General features: G+C 37.1%; 1 protein-coding gene across 3 annotated transcripts; it reads left to right on the forward strand.

Annotated features, from left to right (window-relative positions):
* The first annotated feature begins 361 nt into the window (after nt 1–361).
* On the forward strand, nt 362–18,514 carry GUF1 (GTP binding elongation factor GUF1). Of its 3 annotated transcripts, XM_030270993.4 has the most exons (17): nt 362–820; nt 2,084–2,195; nt 3,145–3,293; nt 3,489–3,569; nt 3,899–3,976; nt 4,790–4,873; nt 5,303–5,367; nt 7,127–7,330; nt 8,815–8,954; nt 10,089–10,212; nt 10,560–10,692; nt 11,031–11,174; nt 12,023–12,156; nt 14,004–14,105; nt 16,101–16,220; nt 17,089–17,125; nt 18,170–18,514. In XM_030270993.4, the coding sequence occupies exons 1-17, from the start codon at nt 689–691 to the stop codon at nt 18,305–18,307; spliced, it is 1,977 nt and encodes a 658-aa protein (XP_030126853.4). In that variant the 5' UTR covers nt 362–688; the 3' UTR covers nt 18,308–18,514. The 3 variants fall into 3 exon arrangements, with proteins under 3 accessions (XP_030126853.4, XP_032603937.3, XP_030126854.4); XM_032748046.3 differs by lacking the exons at nt 362–820; nt 2,084–2,195; nt 3,145–3,293; ... (2 more) ...; nt 4,790–4,873; nt 5,303–5,367 and adding an exon at nt 5,377–7,030; XM_030270994.4 differs by lacking the exons at nt 362–820; nt 2,084–2,195; nt 3,145–3,293; ... (3 more) ...; nt 5,303–5,367; nt 7,127–7,330 and adding an exon at nt 7,335–7,815.
* The last annotated feature ends 283 nt before the right edge of the window (nt 18,515–18,797 follow it).

An 18,797-nucleotide genomic window follows, 5' to 3' on the forward strand; every position in this document is an offset into this window, starting at 1 on the left:
TTTAAATTATTTTGCCCTCAAAATTTACTGCCTTGCTTTATTTGGCACATCTCTAGTGTGTGAAACTGATTAAGTATTAGGAGTTTTCTTAACTAAGTGGTCTGCTGGCATTTCTGAAATATTTTACATAGCCACAGCTGAAATCATAATTAGACTGACCAAAAGAGAAAGGAGGAGCCAATATATGTAAAGAGAACAGTGACCCTTGCCTGCATGTTTTCCCAGGCCTGTGAAACCTTAATGCAAAAATTTCAAGGAAAAAAAAACAGAGGAATACGCGTTCACCTATAAAAGCCAAACTAGGAAAGACACAAGCTAGAAAAATATCTGGAAGAACCGCAAAGCCTGTGACGAACAGCAACACACGGAAAACGCATCTGAGAATACAACATTCTTCCGCTTCCAGAATGTAACAAGGCGCAGCTCTGACGGCCACAAGGGCCAGATGCCAGCGGAGCAGCCGGCATCCCACACAATACACCCGTCTGTAGCGCCAGCAGAGCAGCAACTCGCGGCGGCAGCGGCGTCCCTCGCCCCGGCAGCCCCGGCAGCGTCCCCGCCGCCTCCTCCCGGCCCTTCCGGGGCGCTGCGCCCGCCCTGCGCGGCGCGCCCGGCGCGGCCTGAGGGTAGCGGGGCACGGCGGGCCGGGCTGGGCGGAGCTGAACGGAGCTGAGCTGCTGCCGGCGCCATGGCCCTCGCCGGCAGGGCGGCCCTGCGCTGGGGGGCACGGCTGCCGAGCCTCTGCCCCGCCGCCGCCCCGCTCTGCCGTCCGGCCTGGCTGCCCGCGGCGGGCGGGCGGCCCTACAGCAGCCGCGGCCAGGTGAGTCCCGGGCAGCCCGCGCCCCTGCCCCTGCCCCTGCCCGAGGGGCTCCTGCCGCTCCCCCGGGGCTCGCCGCACGCCGGGCAGCCCCTGCCCGAGGGGCTCCTGCCGCTCCCCGGGGCTCGCCGCACGCCGGGCAGCCCCTGCCCCTGCCCCTGCCCGAGGGGCTCCTGCCGCTCCCCGGGGCTCGCCGCACCGCCGGGCAGCCCGCGCTGCCGTCCCGGAGTGAGAAGGACGCGTTACTCCTTGGTAGAATTGCCTTACTAAGGTGTAGGGCTTGACATGTTCCAGTCATCTCAGTTCTAGGCACACGTTACCAGAGCTTGGAGAGAAGGATTTACTGTTAGTAGTGGGCACAAGGAATGCAGAATTCGCGGGCCAGAAGGACATTTGACAGAACTCCCAGGATAAGGAAGGAACTAACAAAGCCAGCTCGGCATATGTGCTGAGATCGGCTCTGGCTGGGTAAAAAGGGAGTTCTGGCAGGGGACGATCACGACCACAGACCCGAGAAACCCACCGACTCAAGAGAAAGAGGCCATGCTGGCTAACTGGCATAAAAAGTGAAGGAGTAATTTAACAAATAGAATACAAATTAAAACTATGTAACTTTTAGGCAGTGGATATTAATGTCTTTGTTTGGTAAAATGTATATATAGTATAAAGTTTTGATAGTTGTTTGCTGGCGATAGTTGTTTGCTGGCTTTGTGGATTTTCCATCAAGTGCCCCTTTCTGCGTAGAACTGTAAATAAATAAAATGCTTTGACTTTTGTATGTGGATTGGCTTCTTGCACACTATAGCATCCTTTTTCACTGTCTGCTTGCTCCTTATGATAAGGTCACTATCGCTGAGTCTCTGGGTAATGGCTCTGTATTCATATCATGCTTGTGAAGAATGATGTCCTTAATGGCCCTCTGAATCCAGGTTTCTTAATCCTTAAGTTTAGTAGTTTCACAAATGTGAAACTGTAAAACAAAGTTTTCCACCTCTCTTTTACAGAGGAACATAGTACCTTTTACACACTTTCCAGCATAGTTCATGATTGTTTAGTGATAAAAGAATACATGTGTCTGTATGACTAAAGTGAAATGCTGACATTTTAAACAATGTTGACCATTCAGGCTTTTGTACCTCTGTTCAACTTTTGCTTCTTCTAGAGAAAAAAAATATTAAAATAAATAATTTGTTTTTTTAAGGGCCAGGTCATATGAAATATAGAGAGTGTAACCTTGATTTATGAAAAGAAATTCCTGTTTTTCAGGAAAAATTAGATATGGCGGCGTATCCTGTTGAAAGCATTAGAAACTTCAGTATTATAGCTCATGTAGATCATGGCAAAAGTACACTAGCAGACAGATTGCTGGAAATTACAGGTAAGCATTTCCATTTTATACTACCTTTTCCTGACATGGAAGGTAGCATCTTAAGTTTCTGTACCATTGATTATTATATATGATTAGAAATATATAAATTTCTAATATTTTTGCTGTTCTAGTGTTGCTTGTGCCTTTAAGTTCTCAGTTGTGTAGTGTTACAGATATATGGACTTTGTGGTTGAGATCTATCTTCATGTAGGCATAAGGAAGTTGTAATTCATTTAAAGAGGTACATATTTTGGAAAGAGACTGAAAAGGAGTTTCAAGATGTTCCTTGTTTCAACATCTTTCTTGTTCAAGGTGTCAGTCCTGTCATTCTAACTAGTCACCCATTAGAACAGTACATGTTAAGTTTATGATGTTTATTGCTGGTGGTTGAGGTGGACAGAAGGGGTGAGACTGTCATGACCTGGGAGCTCTGGACTCTCATTTAAGGGTGAATGAAACAAAACCAGGGAGAGAAACTTCTGATCAAAGTTATTTTTTATGATTACCTCCCATGTATCACTATGAGAATTTCTGCCTGATGCCTGTGCTAAAATGGGATTTTCAATTCAGGTCTGTCACTCTGTGCTAATGCTTGTCTGGCACTTGAGATTGATTTTAGAGCTGTGGGCCACTCTTCTTCAGTGATAGGAGGGGAAGTTTCCTTAAGTATCAAAATTGTTTACAATTCAAGGGAATTTTTGCTTCTTCTTAATTTCTTAGATGTTTGTTATCCTGCTTATTCAGGATAGTATTTTATGTAACTTTATTGTATAAACTTCATTTGACAAATGTAAAGAGTTGATTCACTGTTTTGTCTTTGGTTGAAAATCTTTGTTTAGCTTAATTTTATGGGAAAGCTTCATTTGCTCTTGGTTAACTTTTTGTTAATGGCATTTTCAAGATTTATGTAGTAAATTAGGTAATAAAACTTTCTTTTTTTTTTTTTCCTTATTTTTAGGAACAATTTCTAAAACTGACCGTAATAAACAGGTGCTGGATAAACTTCAGGTGGAACGTGAAAGAGGAATTACAGTTAAAGCCCAATCTGCATCTCTCTTTTACAATCATGAAGGAATAAACTACCTCTTAAATCTTATTGACACGCCAGTAAGTTAAATATAAACAGTGTTAAAATCACACAAATCTAAATGTCTTTATAGTGAAAAGTAGGAGATTTCTGGCTTACTGTGTTTATTCAATTTCTCTTTTATAAGAATGTGAACTTATATACAAATGGAAACAATGTAGTACAGAAATCTTTGCAAAAATACCTGAAATTGTAAACATTTGTTTTCTCCATAGGGCCATGTAGATTTCAGCTATGAAGTATCACGGTCACTATCTGCCTGTCAAGGTGTCATACTTGTAGTGGATGCAAATGAGGTGTAGTACTTCATTCTTCTTTTCTATTTAGCATTTCACGATTTCCTTAAGCTAGAGGGAATCTACATTGTGGGGTTTTTTTAGCTTTTCTGGCAGTTTTTTTACCCCTTGTCTATCTCCATGAAAGTATTACCTTGCAGAAAAAGAATAATGTGATTTTAAAGCAGTTACTTATAATCAATCATCTTTTATTTATCCATCTCCTAAATGAAAGAGTTGATAGAATATCAAAGTAATCTTAAATAGTATAGTATGCCTAAAGATACTCTCCAGAACCACACCAAAACTGAGGAGGTTTCTGTGTTAAACTTTACAATGTTATTTTCTAGGGTATTCAGGCTCAGACTGTGGCAAACTTCTATCTTGCCTTTGAAGCGCAGCTTTCAATAATTCCTGTCATAAACAAGGTAATAAAGATTTTAGTGTTTTCTGTTAAATACTTGGGTTGTTTAAATGTGTACAGTGCTGATCAGAAATGTAACTTTAAAGATAAGTACATAACAAAGAAAGTTATTATAATATTTATAGGTTTTAGCTATAAGATTACTAGAATGTAATAGGAATTTTCTGTATTTGCTGTCTGTGTAAAATTTTACAGTAACTGCTGTGAAATTTTTAATTTCATGAAACATATTTAGGTATTTAAAAAATGTAGCACTTAAGGATGTGCTTAGTGGTGGACTTTGCAGTGCTGGTTTATGGCTGGAATTGGTGATGTTAAAAGTTCATTAATATTGAGGAAACAACATATTTAAAATATCAATATTTAAAAAGCAGAGTCTTAATTTTAAATTAAATTCTAAGCGTTATTTTCTATGCAATTTTGAGAACTGTGTTATTGGAATCACGAGATTAATTACTGCTCAGCTTATGTTAATTGCTTTTTGTAGATTTATATTGTACTAATATGTGATCATATAAACAGTGTAGGTAGCACTTCATGATTTCAAATTACTTTGTAAACTAAAGATTTTTACCAACTCTTGGATAAAGGTGTGTTCCCCAATGGAACAAGCCGAAACTAGACTGGTTACAGATGGGATCCTTCCCAAAATCAATAAAGGAAGACTTTATAAAATGAGTATTGATCTTTTCCTAAAGGTGCACAATATTTACTCATAAATACATAAAGATTATTTGTTGTACTTTTGAAAGCTACAGTACCGGATGATGTGGGAGGTTGTGATTGCTTGTATATTTAGCAGTTTTTTGTTTTGCAGATTGACTTGAAAAATGCAGACCCTGAAAGAGTTGAAAAACAAATTGAGAAGCTGTTTGATATCCCTACAGATGAATGTATAAGGGTAGGATCTTTAAGTTTTATAATATGGCTAATAATATAACTTTGTAACTAATGAGTGACATGTGCATGTTGTAAATTAAGAGAGTGCTATCCGTCTGCCTGTTCTTGTCTGACATAAGAATTTCTTTAAATTTTGTCTCCTGTAAGAGTGGAGAAAATAACTGTTAGCTAAAGATTCTAGTATTTTTTGAGGAATGGAATCTGGGATTTTAAATTATTTCTCACTGTCAATCCATAAATGGTTTTCATTTCTATCATAAATATAATAGCCATTCACAAAAGAAAAACCAGTATTTCTTAGTAAGAGCATTCTAGAGTCTTCTTTTGAGTGCTTTTATGGGTGCCACTCAAACTGTCTAAGTAAACATGACACTATTTAATTAATAAGTGCAAGACGTGTCTTATAAAGTTGATGTTGGATTTGTTTTAGATTTCTGCTAAACAAGGAACAAATGTTGAAAAAGTTCTTCAAAAGGTCATTGAGAAGATCCCACCGTAAGTCTGTATTTAATTATGTATCTAATTAACCTTACAAAGTAATTAGAAAATCATGAGTTGCATTTATATGGTATTGGCAGTAGTTTTACACTTAATAGGCATCTAATTTAAAGAAAATATTTCACAGAGAGATGTAGGAGAAACAGAAGGAATAGTGACTTGTGCTTAAACAGGAGAGGTGAATTGGTCACCAGCGAGGCTGAAAAGCAGAGGGACATTTTCTTTACCTCTGTCTTTACCAGCAGTGTTGGGCTTTAGGACTGGGGAGCAAACATGCAGGTTGATGCACACCCACTGTCAGCAAAGGAGTTGGTATATGAACTATTACAGGAGCCTGACCCCTGTGCATCCACTGGCCCTGATAGTATCCACCTGAGGATTGTAGGAGAGCTGACTGTGTCCATGCAAAGCTGCTCTTCATAATCTTTGAGAAGCTGTGGAGATCAGGGGACATCTTGTAAGACTGGAGGAATGCTAATGTCCAATTTACAAGAAGAGCTTAAAGGCGGTTCCAGGAATTTATAGGCCCATCAGTCTTACTGCAGTCCCTGGAAATGGTATGGACAAATCCTCCTGGGGGCTATGACAAATCAGATGAAGTAAGTGATTGGGAAAAGTGAGTAGGGGTTCGCCAAAGGCATATTGTGCTTGACAAACCTGATCATCTTCTACAGCAGAGTAACCTGCTGTGTAGTATGACTGACACTGGCAACCTTGGTTTCTCTTTACCTGGATCTTTAAGGTTTCTCACAGACTCCTGGGGAAACCACTGTGTTACAGTCTGGAGTGGTTTGTGTCATGAGAACTGTCTGACAGGCTCAACCCAGGGGGTGGTGGTAAATAGCTCCTTTTCAGCCTGGCCACAGGTAGGGTCTGCCAGGGTTCCACATTGAGTTCAATGCTGTTTATTATCATCAGAAGTGATCTGGAAGTTGAGATGTGTACCCTAGTGAAGTTTGCCAGTGCTACTAAACTAAGAGGGGAAATAGACACTTCAGAAAGGGGGAGCAACTTTGCTGGAAGAGTGGGCTAACAAGAATCTTATGAAATTCAACAGAGGCAAAGGTCTTGCATCTGGGAATTCAGTAGCACAGCACAGGCTGGAATCTACCTAGCTGGGGAGCAGCTCTGTGGAAATGGACCCAGAGGTCTTTGCGGGCAATGAAGTCCACATGAGTGAACACTGTGCTCCTGCAGCAAAGAAAGACAGCAGCATGCTGGGTTGCCTCAACGAGGATGTCAACAGCAGAGCTGAAGAAGTCATTATCTCAGTCTGCTCAGTGGTGCTCAGTCCATACCTGGAATACTGTGTTTTGCTTTGGTCTCTTCTTGTGCAGAAAATGTGGACAGGCTGAAGAGGGGCCACAGAAGTGCCACAGAGATGCTCAAAAGACTGGGCAGCCTGCCCTTTAAGGAAAGGCTGAGAAAAATGGACTTGGTTCAGCCTTGATAAAAGAAGGCTTGTCGTGGTCTGGTATTTAAACAGTAGCTACAAAGAGCTGTTGAAATAATCTTTCCAGGAAAGTGGTGGATTCCCCACCATTGGACATTCTCTGGTTTGTTTGGGCAGGGTGCTGGGCCATCTTGTTAAGCCTGTGTTTTCTGTGTTTTTTGCCAAGAAAAGTTGGATCAGGTGATACTGGAAATCCCTTCCAGCCTGGTAAGATTCTATGAAAGTGTTCGGGGTGGGCATGCTTGCTCATTCAATATTGATTGAAAACACACTGCATAATATATTCTATTTTTTTGGTGACAGACCCCAATGTAATACTGCTGAGCCATTGAAAGCCTTAGTATTTGACTCTACCTTTGACCACTACCGAGGTGTCATAGCTAACATTGCGCTCTTTGGTGGGGAAATTGCAAAAGGACAGAAAATTGTGTCTGCACATACTAAGAAAAGATATGAAGTTAACGAAGTTGGAATTCTGACTCCAGACGAACAGCCAACACATAAACTGTAAGTAAAAACTTTTTACAGTGGAACAAATTATCTATTGGGGTAAGCTACAGTGTCCTGCATTTCTGTATGTTTTTTGCTTTGAGAGGTAAAAACTGGGAGTTGTCTAGTTTTTTGTTCTTTGGTGGTGGGTTTTTTTAATAATTACTGTTTGCAATTTAATACTCTGTGTCATTTTTTTATTTTGGGCACGCTGAGGCAGAAGGTTTTAGGGAGTGCTTTTTGGGCATTGATGTGGGAGGAATCCATTATTTTCTGTACTACATGGAACATATGGACAGCTAGGTGTTTAAAGGCTAGTGTTCTATATTCTTATTCAGCTGTCCAATTTATTTCTAGGAACTGCCTTGTTTGAGAGTGGAAGGGAATGGGGCTTCATCTTAGGTATTGCTGCAGCATATTTTGAGGGTGGAAAACTTAAAATCCCTGAATACAACAGCTTCCAGAAACTGGCTTCTCAATGGCAGCAGTGGGAAGAAAATCAGGTACTTAGAATTAGAGGAGAAGTTTTACCAGTTCGCAACCAAATACATGTTAATAACTTCATCTGGGGCATTCTCAGGTTACATTACTGTGTCTGGTGGGTTGAACCCAGCCAGCAACCCAGCCAGCCCCCTGCTCACTATCCAACCCTAGCAGGATGAGAACTGAGGAAGCACTTGTGGATTAAGACAGTTTAATAAATGAAGGAGAAAAAAAAAAAGAAAATAAGTGATGCAAAACCAGTCCATTATTCACCACTTTCCGCAAGCAGACTGATGTCCTGCTAGTCTACAAGTAGAAGTCTTGGGAAGACTACACTTCTTTTTTATTGCTAAGCATGATGATCTGTGGTATGGAATGCCCTTTTGGCCAGTTTGAGTCTGTTGTCCTGGCTGTGTCACCTCCGAGTCTCTTGCACACCCCCAGTCTGTTAGCTTGCAGGGGCACAGTGAGAAACACAGAGGGCCTGTTCAGCAATACCTAAACATTGATGTGTTATCAGCACTTGTTTTAGTCACAATTCTAAAACACAGCTTCATACAAGGCTGCTTTGAAGAAAGTTACTCCATCCAAGCCAAAACCGGTACACTGTGTTTTACTCAATATTTACCATGTATTCCCCTCCTATTAGCATAATGTGCTGATGAAAAGTGTTTGTCTAGTTTCACCTTAATGGGTTATGAAACTCGCTGTGCTGGCAGCCGGGTACTGTTCTAGTTTCTTTGTCTTAGGAGCTTCTTAGGGGTCTAGCTCCAGCTTTTAAACCGGGAGCAACACAATATTCAAAATCCAGGATCATAAATGTACTGTTCAGAAAAAGAACCAGTTGACACTGTTGACAACTCAGAAGTGAAACAACTTAAATCTCACTTCTGGACATTGGATATGGGCTTTTAAGGGATGATTTATTTGAATTTCTGTCTGGGCTAAATCAAGTAGAAAAATAGTAGAAATACTGCTAATGCCAACAATCATGTCCACATAATAACAATTTTATTTAGCTATGCAGGACAGGTGGGGTACCTGATTGCTGGAATGAAAGAAGTAACAGAAGCCCAAATAGGAGACACATTGTTTCTGTATAAACAGCCAGTGGAGCCTTTGCCTGGCTTTAAGTCAGCGAAGCCAATGGTTTTTGCAGGTGAGGAGTAAATCAATACAAAGTGGAGTTACTTTTTTCCATTGACAATAGTAAGAGCTGTTAGAGCTTTTAAAAGAAGACATGTATATTTAGAGTTGGGAGGATTAGAATTTTAGCCAAGGTGTGTCCCTTATGTAGATTTGTGTGTTTTCCCTGTGACTTAACAGGATTGGTAATAAATGCTGACTGGTTTTACATGAATACAAGACAAACATGATTATTGTTTCTAATGCCAGTAAACTCTTAATAGCTAGAAAAGAAGGGTTGAAATTAAAAAGAAAGAGAGGGAATTACTTGTCTTGATAATTGGGTTTCTGTAATTATTGTGTTGCTTTTTCTTTTAAAATTTAGCTAGAGCTAATATGCAGAATGATCCTGCAAAATATTTGACTTTTTGAGCTTGAATAGTTCTGTTGAGCTGTTGCCACTAGCTTCAGTAACTACTACAAATGCTACAGAAGGTGGCTTTATAAAAAAACTCTGTAAATAATTTAATAATTTAAATAATTTTCTAGACCTGTTGAGAAGCAGTGTGTAAAACTTACTTGAACTGTCTCATGGAGACTAGGCAGTCTCCCAGTGACTGTTGAAAAGTCTAATTGTGTAAATAATGTTTTTGTGTGCACGTGTGTTGCTTCTTGATGTAGATGACATACCAGGATGTGAAAAGTGATACAGTAGAATCTATTTCAGGCAGTAGTTATACAAACAGCTGTTTTCATTAATTTAGAGACTAGAGAAATATTTGCAACTTTGAAATGATGCTTTTTATTTTTCACACACTCTTAGCTTTGAGGGAACACTTCAGTGAAGTCTATACATTTACACTGCAAAACTGTGGTTGTACTCAACTGTGAATCTCCCACAAATGTGAAGGATTAGACGAGTACAGTGATACTACCATTATGGTTTAGATGTTAATTCTGAGGTAATCTAAAACATTTTTATGTTTTGAATATTTTTTTTTTGAGGAATAAAGAATCCTCATGTTTTTCACATTTAAAAACTGATAGAGCAGAAAGGAACTATTCCTGATTTTATTACTCTGTTAACTGTAAGTGGCATATTTGAAAGCCAAGTACACAGTAGCTAAAGCTCTCTGTCACATCACTTCTGTTTAATCTATTTTGACAGGAATGTATCCAATAGATCAAACAGAATATAATAATCTCAAAAGTGCTTTGGAAAGGCTGACATTGAATGACTCCAGTGTAACTGTTCATCGTGACAGTAGCCTTGCCTTAGGAGCTGGATGGAGGTGAGGTTTTTGTGCTGCTTTCATTTTTGAAACCATTCATAAGTTAATGCATGTTTAAGTAAACTGAAGGTAGAAGTAAACTTAATTCAAAATTAGAAGCTGTAATTCAAATTAATGATAAAGATCAAAAGCATTTGATTTTTTTACATTTTCTGTTTGCACAGATAATGAAAATTTTTGTGATTAATATTTTTTGTTCTCCAAGACTTAATTCAACTGTAGGATTATTTAGTCCCTTGAAGGTTGTTTGCTCTGCCTGATACTTGCCCTGTAAACATGCTAGAGGGTGAAAAAGACCACTGTGAAATTCTAGAAATACTTTTACCATCAGGGTATTTATTTTCCAGATTGGGCTTCCTTGGTCTTCTACATATGGAAGTCTTTAATCAGCGTTTGGAGCAAGAGTATAATATGTCTGTTATTTTGACTGCACCTACAGTGCCATATAAAGCTGTTCTTTCCTCAGCAAAGTTGATAAAGGTATGTTAAATTAATGAAAACAATATGTATATGTAACATCTAGAGTCTCTTTTTAAATGTAGGCTAGTACTGTATTTTATAGTAAGCATTAGAAACACCAGTATATTACTTAGTTTTAAATTTTCTTAAGGATGTTAACTGCTCTTTCCCATTTCATTTCAAGCACTCTCTTTTTATGTCTTATACGTTTCCTTGAAATTGGGAGTATAGGACACATATCTTGCTGTATTATTTTAAGCATTTATTAGCATTTGTTCAATGCTATATTTGTCTCCTTTGCTGTTCATTTTACTTACTTCTAAAGTTACAGTATCTGGTTTATTTTTTTGTGTTTTCAGGAGTATGGAAAAGACCAAATTACTATTATCAGCCCTGCTCAGTTTCCTGATAAACTTTCAGTATCAGAATATTTGGAGCCAACTGTTCTTGGTACTATTGTAACACCTCATGAATATATTGGGAAAATAATTACCTTGTGTCAGGTTGGTGTATAATTTTTTTTTATCTTTTGCATTTTTAAGCTCTTCACCTCATGCTTAAAGTGAAGACACAAGATAGTATGACAATAAATATTACTACTTAAATAGTATCTTTGAAGTAATTATTGAATACTTTTGATAGATAAAATAATTTTTAACGTTTTATTTGTAAAATTCTGAACTACAGAATTCATAAATTGAAAAGTAAATGATGAATTTCAGTGACAACAAAGTGCTTGGTCTGTACTAGACTACTTCATAGCTAGTTCTGTTCTTCTGAAAGAATGGAGTCTGCAGCAGGGGAATAAGATGTATTGTTTTTTTTAGAAGTATATTCATGGGAATACAACTTCTGCCAACACTTCTGACTATGTGCCCATGTACTTTTTTCAGTCACTGAAAGTAAATTTAGGATAGTGATGGCCAAATTTGCCTAACTGTATTTGGAGTACTTCTAGTTGAAAATGGTTTAACTGCCATGCATATTGTGTTTATATTATTTCTTCACAATATTTTCTTGGCTTTTAACATTCCAAAATACATAATACAAAGCAGTACAGTGAAGAATAAAATGTATTAAAAAGAGTTTCTAAAATAAATTTAAGAAGATGAGCCTGCAAGTCTTACTGTGGCAGCAGTAAGCAGAAGCAGAAATTCAAATTAGTTGTAACCACTTCATTTTTTACAGTGCTGCAAATTATCCTGGGACTTCAGCAAACTACCAATAAGAAAGTTACTTTGGGGCTTAAGTACAGGAATTCTCTTGTGTAGCTTGATTTCTCTTCATTTTAATTTGCTTTTTATTTTTTTTTTAATTTCAAGGAAAACTGAAACAATTTTTATTTGTCTAGGATCGTAGGGCAGTCCAGAAAGATATGTTGTACATTGATGAAAACAGGGTTATGCTAAAATACCTCTTTCCACTGAATGAAATTGTGGTGGATTTTTATGATGCGCTTAAGTCTCTGTCTTCTGGCTATGCAAGGTAATTATCTCCCCTGTTCCCCCTTCTTCTCCTCCCACCCTGGACCCCGAAGGCGGGGTGGTATGGTAAAAAAAGGCCTGAAAAACAGCAGTGGAAGGGCACAAGTAAATAACATTGCTTTATGGTGGTTCTGCAAATCTAGTCTCTCTTCTTGAATGGATTAGATTCACTGTGAAAATGGAAGTCTGAAAAACATGAAAAGTGCATCACTACCTAATAATCATTGTCTTTGACAGTGCGTGTATTTTTCAAGGGCACCCTCTGGAGTGGCACTGGCTCATCTATATGAGTAAGACCTAAATGGTCTGTCCTTGTCTGATGTGACACTGTATAATTTTTTTCAATGGAATCACTGAAACTGTACTACTTACTGTGTGACCTGGCTCATGGTGGAAAAAGGAAAATAACCACATTGATTGTTTAAAGCTAATAAAAACAAATGTATTTAAAACAAGCAGTACTTACTTACGTACATGCTTTATGATGTGAAAAGAAAAATTGTGTATTTTGAGACAATTTTGTGTTGTGGGTGGCTGCTATGAATTCAGAGCCTAGTACAGTGCTCAGATGTTTGTGAAGAGCGTTTGTGAGTTTAATGGAAGGGAAAATGTTGTATGGCAATGAGTTTGTGCCCCAGGAGGCTCAATAGCTCTCACAAACCTGGTATGTAATGGGATATGTTACATAATAGGAACTGGGATACCTAATTACATTATTTATTTTATAAACATAAAAATGAATTTTATTGAAGGACTGAATTTGCTTTGAGTTTATATTTTCTTTAATTAAAGATGCAAGTAAGACGTGTCTTGCCCAGGTTTATATATATATATATGCAGCAAAAGCATAAGCAAAAGTGGAGAGGCAAGGTAGAAGAAACAGAGGTATGGAAATCTTAAATTTCCTCTCTAGATCTAGCTCCCCCACTACATAAAACCTAACCTGTTTATCAAGAACCTATCTCATTAGCAGAATTATGCTGGGTTTCCTTTGATTCAGGGGTGATTGCCAATGATGTTGCATTATCTTATTTATTTATTAGTTTTTATTTCCTAATTGACTCCTTAATACAGCTTGTGTATGTAGTGCTCTCGGTAATCATATTTCTGTTACATGGATCCATTCATATATCTGTGGTTATTAAGCCAAGTAAGATAGAAGTACTTTGAAATCATCTTGAAGGATTTTTCCCCCCTTTTCTGGTATTTCAGATTTGACCCTATTACAGTGATATCGATGATCCTCCACAATTACACTTACATGCATCTGTCTGTCTATCAGTTTATCTATCTGTATCTCTGTCTATCTGTCTATCTATTGCATACATCACCTCTGCATCTCTTCCATTTTAAGAATTTCTCCAAACTAAAACACAGACAGCAAGGCCCACACCTACCAAAGACATCTGGTTTGGAAACTAAGTGAAAAACTTAGTTGTCAGAGACAGTGATAATAGGCGTCACATAAAAAGTTTGACAAATCAGAGGATGAAAAGAAGATAGTCCTGGATTGGTCTTTGATTCCTGTGACATTGAGTGTTCAAAAGCTGTGTTGAAGGGTTCTTTAAGACTGCATTAGGCATGTAGATTTCTAATTGCTCATTAGATTGGAAAGACATCCTTGAAGTCAAGATGACATCTTTCTGCATTGGAGGGGACATTACGTGCAGTACATTTCTAATGTGAAGATGTAGTGAGAGACTTCTAAAAACTGTACTTCCGTTTTTATGTTAAAAAGTTCAAGTGTTTTATTAAGAAATGTGTCTATAAAATCTATGGAACAAAGAATGGAAAATATAATTTATAGAAGATCATGACTAATTTTTGAACTGCTTTTATTTTTTTTAGTTTTGATTATGAAGATGCAGGTTACCAATCAGCAGACCTAATCAAAATGGATATTCTTCTAAATGGAAATCCAGTTGAAGAACTGGCAACTATCATACACAAGTAGGTTTACTGATCCCTTATTCAAAAGGAATAACAATGAACATGTTGTCTGTTAATAGGACTTGATGATCTTAAGGTATTTTCTGACTTAAACGATTATATGATTCTAAATGACTCTAGGTATATGTGTTACTCTTAGTATGACAGATCTGTTTGAACATTTGCATTGAAGATTTTTCTATATGACCACTTTCATTACTACTGAAAAATAGAATCATTTTGTAGTATGAAAATTAGGAAATAATTAATAGTAACTTTTTTATTTCCCTTTCTCCGCTTAAGTGCTGGATATCCTATTTTTGTGGAAAATGTAGGGCAGAGAGAAAGAAATGCAAAATGCCAATCCTCTGAAGGGCTGGAAAAAATTAAATGCAGACCAGTCTAGGAGTGCCAGATGAATCATTTATGATGCTCAATACTGCCAAAAAATTATTTTGTTCTTCTAGTAATTCCTGTTCCATAGAAGTTTGTTGCTACCTTGTTTCCAGAGAGAGTGCCAGGAGAATCTAAATATTTACTGGATGCAATTGCCTCAGAATTTTTTGCTAAAATTATTCCATTTCTATGAGTATGTCAGGCATTACAGGTGAGAATAATGCCTGTTCTGTTTCCAGCCTGTCCCCTATCTTCTCACAAAGTTTTTACAAGGCTCCCTTCTGTAACTTCAGCATCCCTTTCCAATAATGCCTTCTTTCTGGGTTGTTTGGTTTTCCTTCTTAAAATACTTGTAGTTGCTAAATATTTGTATATTTTCGTATTTTTTTATATAACTGCAATCTTAAAATCCTTAGAATTCTGTAACTCCAGAAGGCTGACATAGGAAAATAAACCCCATGCCTTTTTCAGAAGGATCATGGGGCTGAAGGGGACTGTCTTGCATACAATTGCTAGTTAATGCATTTCTCATAAGCATGCAGTGTTTAGTAATCTACCTGAAAAGATGCAAAATGGAGTGGGCCACCTTGCACAAGTTAGTTATTGCTGTAACATATATTTTTGATCAATTTGGCCCATACCCTCCTGTACCCTGAACTGTTTCACTCACTAAAACTGACAACCTTTCTTTTGGCTTTAGATTTCAGTTGTTTTTTTTGGTTTTTTAATTCATAGTTGCAGTAATTTTGCTCTTCGTGCAGGTATTCTCAGTTATCCACTGTAAAAACTGCATCTGTAAGAATTATGCTGAATTACATTTAAAGAGAAAGCATTACAGAGATTATTGTAAACTTGGTATTAAAATAGTCATCATTTGTGCTTACTGTACAAGCAAATATATTTACCTCTTAAAACTGTAATGCTTAATGAACATGACTTAAGTACTTAATGTTTAAACTGTTTGCTCTATTCAGGTAGCAAGGAGTCACATTGCCACTATCTGAAAACATGTATGTTGGTAAAAATGTCTGCTAAAAAAGGATATTTTTATAGAGATAGACCCATTTCTTTCTAATGGCTTATGAAAGTATCTCTTAGTAGCTTCTTTAGACCTTTTATTGTTTTCTCTTTCCAAAACCTAAAGCATATGTAGATGATGAATATAGTTAGATAATTTTTATTATCTCAAAACTTTTGAGCTGCAAGATGACAAGAGTATGTTAATTTATTTTTTTCTTGTGATATAAAACTAGACATTGAAAGCATTCTGTAGTATGTATATTTTGACCACTTGGGCCTACAATCAATGAAAATTCCCCTTGACCTAGTCTGAAATTTCACTTGAAGCTGTGGCAGTATTCCAAATGTCTTCATTTGTGTAGGATAATCAGGGTGTTTTTTATAAATATTTTATATGATGTTATATACTGAGGTTAATACAGTCTTATCACCTGTTAGCATGAAACAGGTGACATACAGAAGGCACTTTTTAGATGTAAAATTTGATCTGATCAGCTTATCTTCTGAGTTAAGAAGAGGAAAACCTCTACTAAAATCCTTCAATCAAACAATTTGATTTATGGATATATTTTTAGTGTTGTTGACCTTTTTTTTTTTCAGTGATAAAGCCTATGCTGCTGGTAAACTCCTGTGTGAACGTTTAAAAGAGACTATTCCTAGACAGTTATTTGAAATAGCCATCCAGGCTGCAATTGGCAAGAAAATCATTGCAAGAGAAACGTAAGTGAAGCCTTTCTATTCCCTTGTTTGTTTTTTTTTTTTTCCTGTCCATATGTTAAGATATGTAAAATACAGACTTGTGAAATCTTACCTAGTTTTATGCATTACAGGACTTTGATTTTGCTATAAAGTTGTATTTTTCTTGATATATGCTACTTGAATAAAAAAAACATTTGAGCAGTGACTATGATTACACGTTTAAATTTTTACAAAGAAATTGTATTTTTATTTTAGATTGCTTGGGGTCAGAATTGCACTTAGTGGATAAAGTGTAACTTCCACTACATGTGTCCACTTCCTCTGGCAGTGGAAAAAAATTCTTACTACTGAAAAAAGCTAGCTAGTTGTGGAATAGAGTCAGCAAAAAAATAGCTGATTTGTGCTGTTCCAAAGGAAATATATAGCAGCTGAACGCAAAAACATTTTCCTAGCACATGCTTCTTTAAAGTAAACCATTTCCTTGATGTGTTTCTCATCACATTTTTCTGTTGTTGTTTAAATAGTGGTAAAATAATTAAAGGTCAGAATTCAGGCAGAGGTGCTGTAAGAATTTGTTTATACATGTATATACACATGGATGTAACACTTCCTGTGAGTCATAGCAGAAATTCCAGATAAAAAGCCAAGACTGTGATTTCTTTATATGTACATATTATATGCCCTAAGTGATGTTTCTAGAATTGAAAACTGTGAATTACATCTTCTGTTTAAAGCTTCATCTTTTGTATACAAGACTTGAAAATGTTATGATGCCAAAGCATCTTACAAAACTACTACAAAAATGAGTAACATTTTAACAACTCAAGTACTTAGCTTCACATGCTGGTGTTCTAATATGTTAAGGTGTATGTGTTATTTTATTTTGCAGGCTGAAACCTTACAGAAAAAATGTTGTGGCAAAATGTGTAAGTTATTTTTTTTCTCTTCGTGTTTCTGACATTTGTAAACCTTAGCGTCCTGCTAAGATGATATGCCCCTCTCTTCCTAGAAACCCAGCAAAAACAAGTCTGCTTGTGCTCCTAAGTGTCTGTGGAATTCTAACATACTTTTAAGCTTTTATTTTAAAATCCAACTCTTGTAACCTCTTGCTGTAGCTTGAAGAGCGGATCAGATAAAGTAATGGCGTTTTCAGTCACACTTTATGAGTGTATGTTTCATCTCCTCATCATTTTCTAATAGTTGAAATAATTTTAAAAAACTGTTTTCTAATAGTTGTAGGCACACAGTAAATATGTGTGTTTGTGTGTGTGTGTACACGGGCATATAGGTAACTTCATGTTTCCTAAATTGGTTTCTAGGCACCAGAAGTAAATATAAATGTGCTTCTTTTGAGACTTGTGATTAGACTTCTACTTAAGTTTGCAGTAATACACTGTAATAAAGTTTTAAATGTGCAACAGTTGACCATGGACAAGACTCAACAAAGCTACTGGAAAACTGTGATGCCTCTTATTTAGCTTGGATTTAACTCTCTGATGTGAACATATTGGAAAACATTAAACAAGTGTCCCTTTCTCACAACTGCAATAGAATTCTGCTAAGCACACCTGTGGGATGGTGTGTGCTCAACACTATACAACAGTTTAGGTCATTTTTCTAGATTTAAAAACCTAGTGCTAGTCAAGATGCCACAGTGTATCTGAGCTGGTATCCTGCTGCTGTTCCAAGGGGATTTGGATTTAATGTGTTGTCTAGTGCCAGGCTTACAGGAATGTTTATATTTAACTGACAGCTCAACAGTCAGTTGTCCAAATTAATGTGCTTATTTGCTTCCTTATTCTTTCTAACTAGTGGCCTTTCGGCCAAACTTTTGGGACTATAAAGTAATCTTTTTGTCAAAATATAACCAGCCTTTCTGACTATTTTAAACCCTTGAGTTTTGTGTGGCTGGAATGTATTGTAGCTGCAGTTGTAGTTCAGGCTTAGTAATTTTTTCTTTTTTCCCACAGTATGGTGGCGACATTACAAGAAGAATGAAGCTTTTAAGAAAGCAAGCAGAAGGCAAGAGGTTGATGAGAAAAATCGGCAATGTTGAGGTTCCAAGAGATGCCTTTATACGTGTGCTAAAGAGGGAAACTGACAAATAGATATCAGTGACATCTGATCTTCCAGATCACGTCAGCTTTTTGCAGACAGTAGCAAAGTGAGCTAATAAGGAATTTATCACAGTGAGAGGGAACATACTTGAATGTAAATGGTGTGAATTTAATATACATGGGAAGATGAATTGACTTAAAAATGTACATATATTTGTAGATTATTATGAAATTAAAGTTACTTGACTGCATCTAAAAGTTCACATTATATTGTTTTTTTCATTTTATTCCACTGTTTTCATACTTTTAACACTTTAACATCATTTTGGGGGTTCTTACATTGAAAGTCTCTATATATAGAAAGGAACAATATGGCAAAAAAGTTATAAAAATAATTTAAAGGTATTTTTATCTAATATAGACAAACAATGCTGTATTGGTGTGTTTTTTTTTTTTTTAAGTTGGAACTGTTGACACAAAAGGATCAAGCTGTTTCCTGTTTCACTTTCTCTAAAGTTGCTGTTGTCAGGAAATCATGATG

The sequence above is a fragment of the Taeniopygia guttata genome, chromosome 4 (assembly GCF_048771995.1).
Source record: "Taeniopygia guttata chromosome 4, bTaeGut7.mat, whole genome shotgun sequence".
NCBI classification, from domain to species: domain Eukaryota; kingdom Metazoa; phylum Chordata; class Aves; order Passeriformes; family Estrildidae; genus Taeniopygia; species Taeniopygia guttata.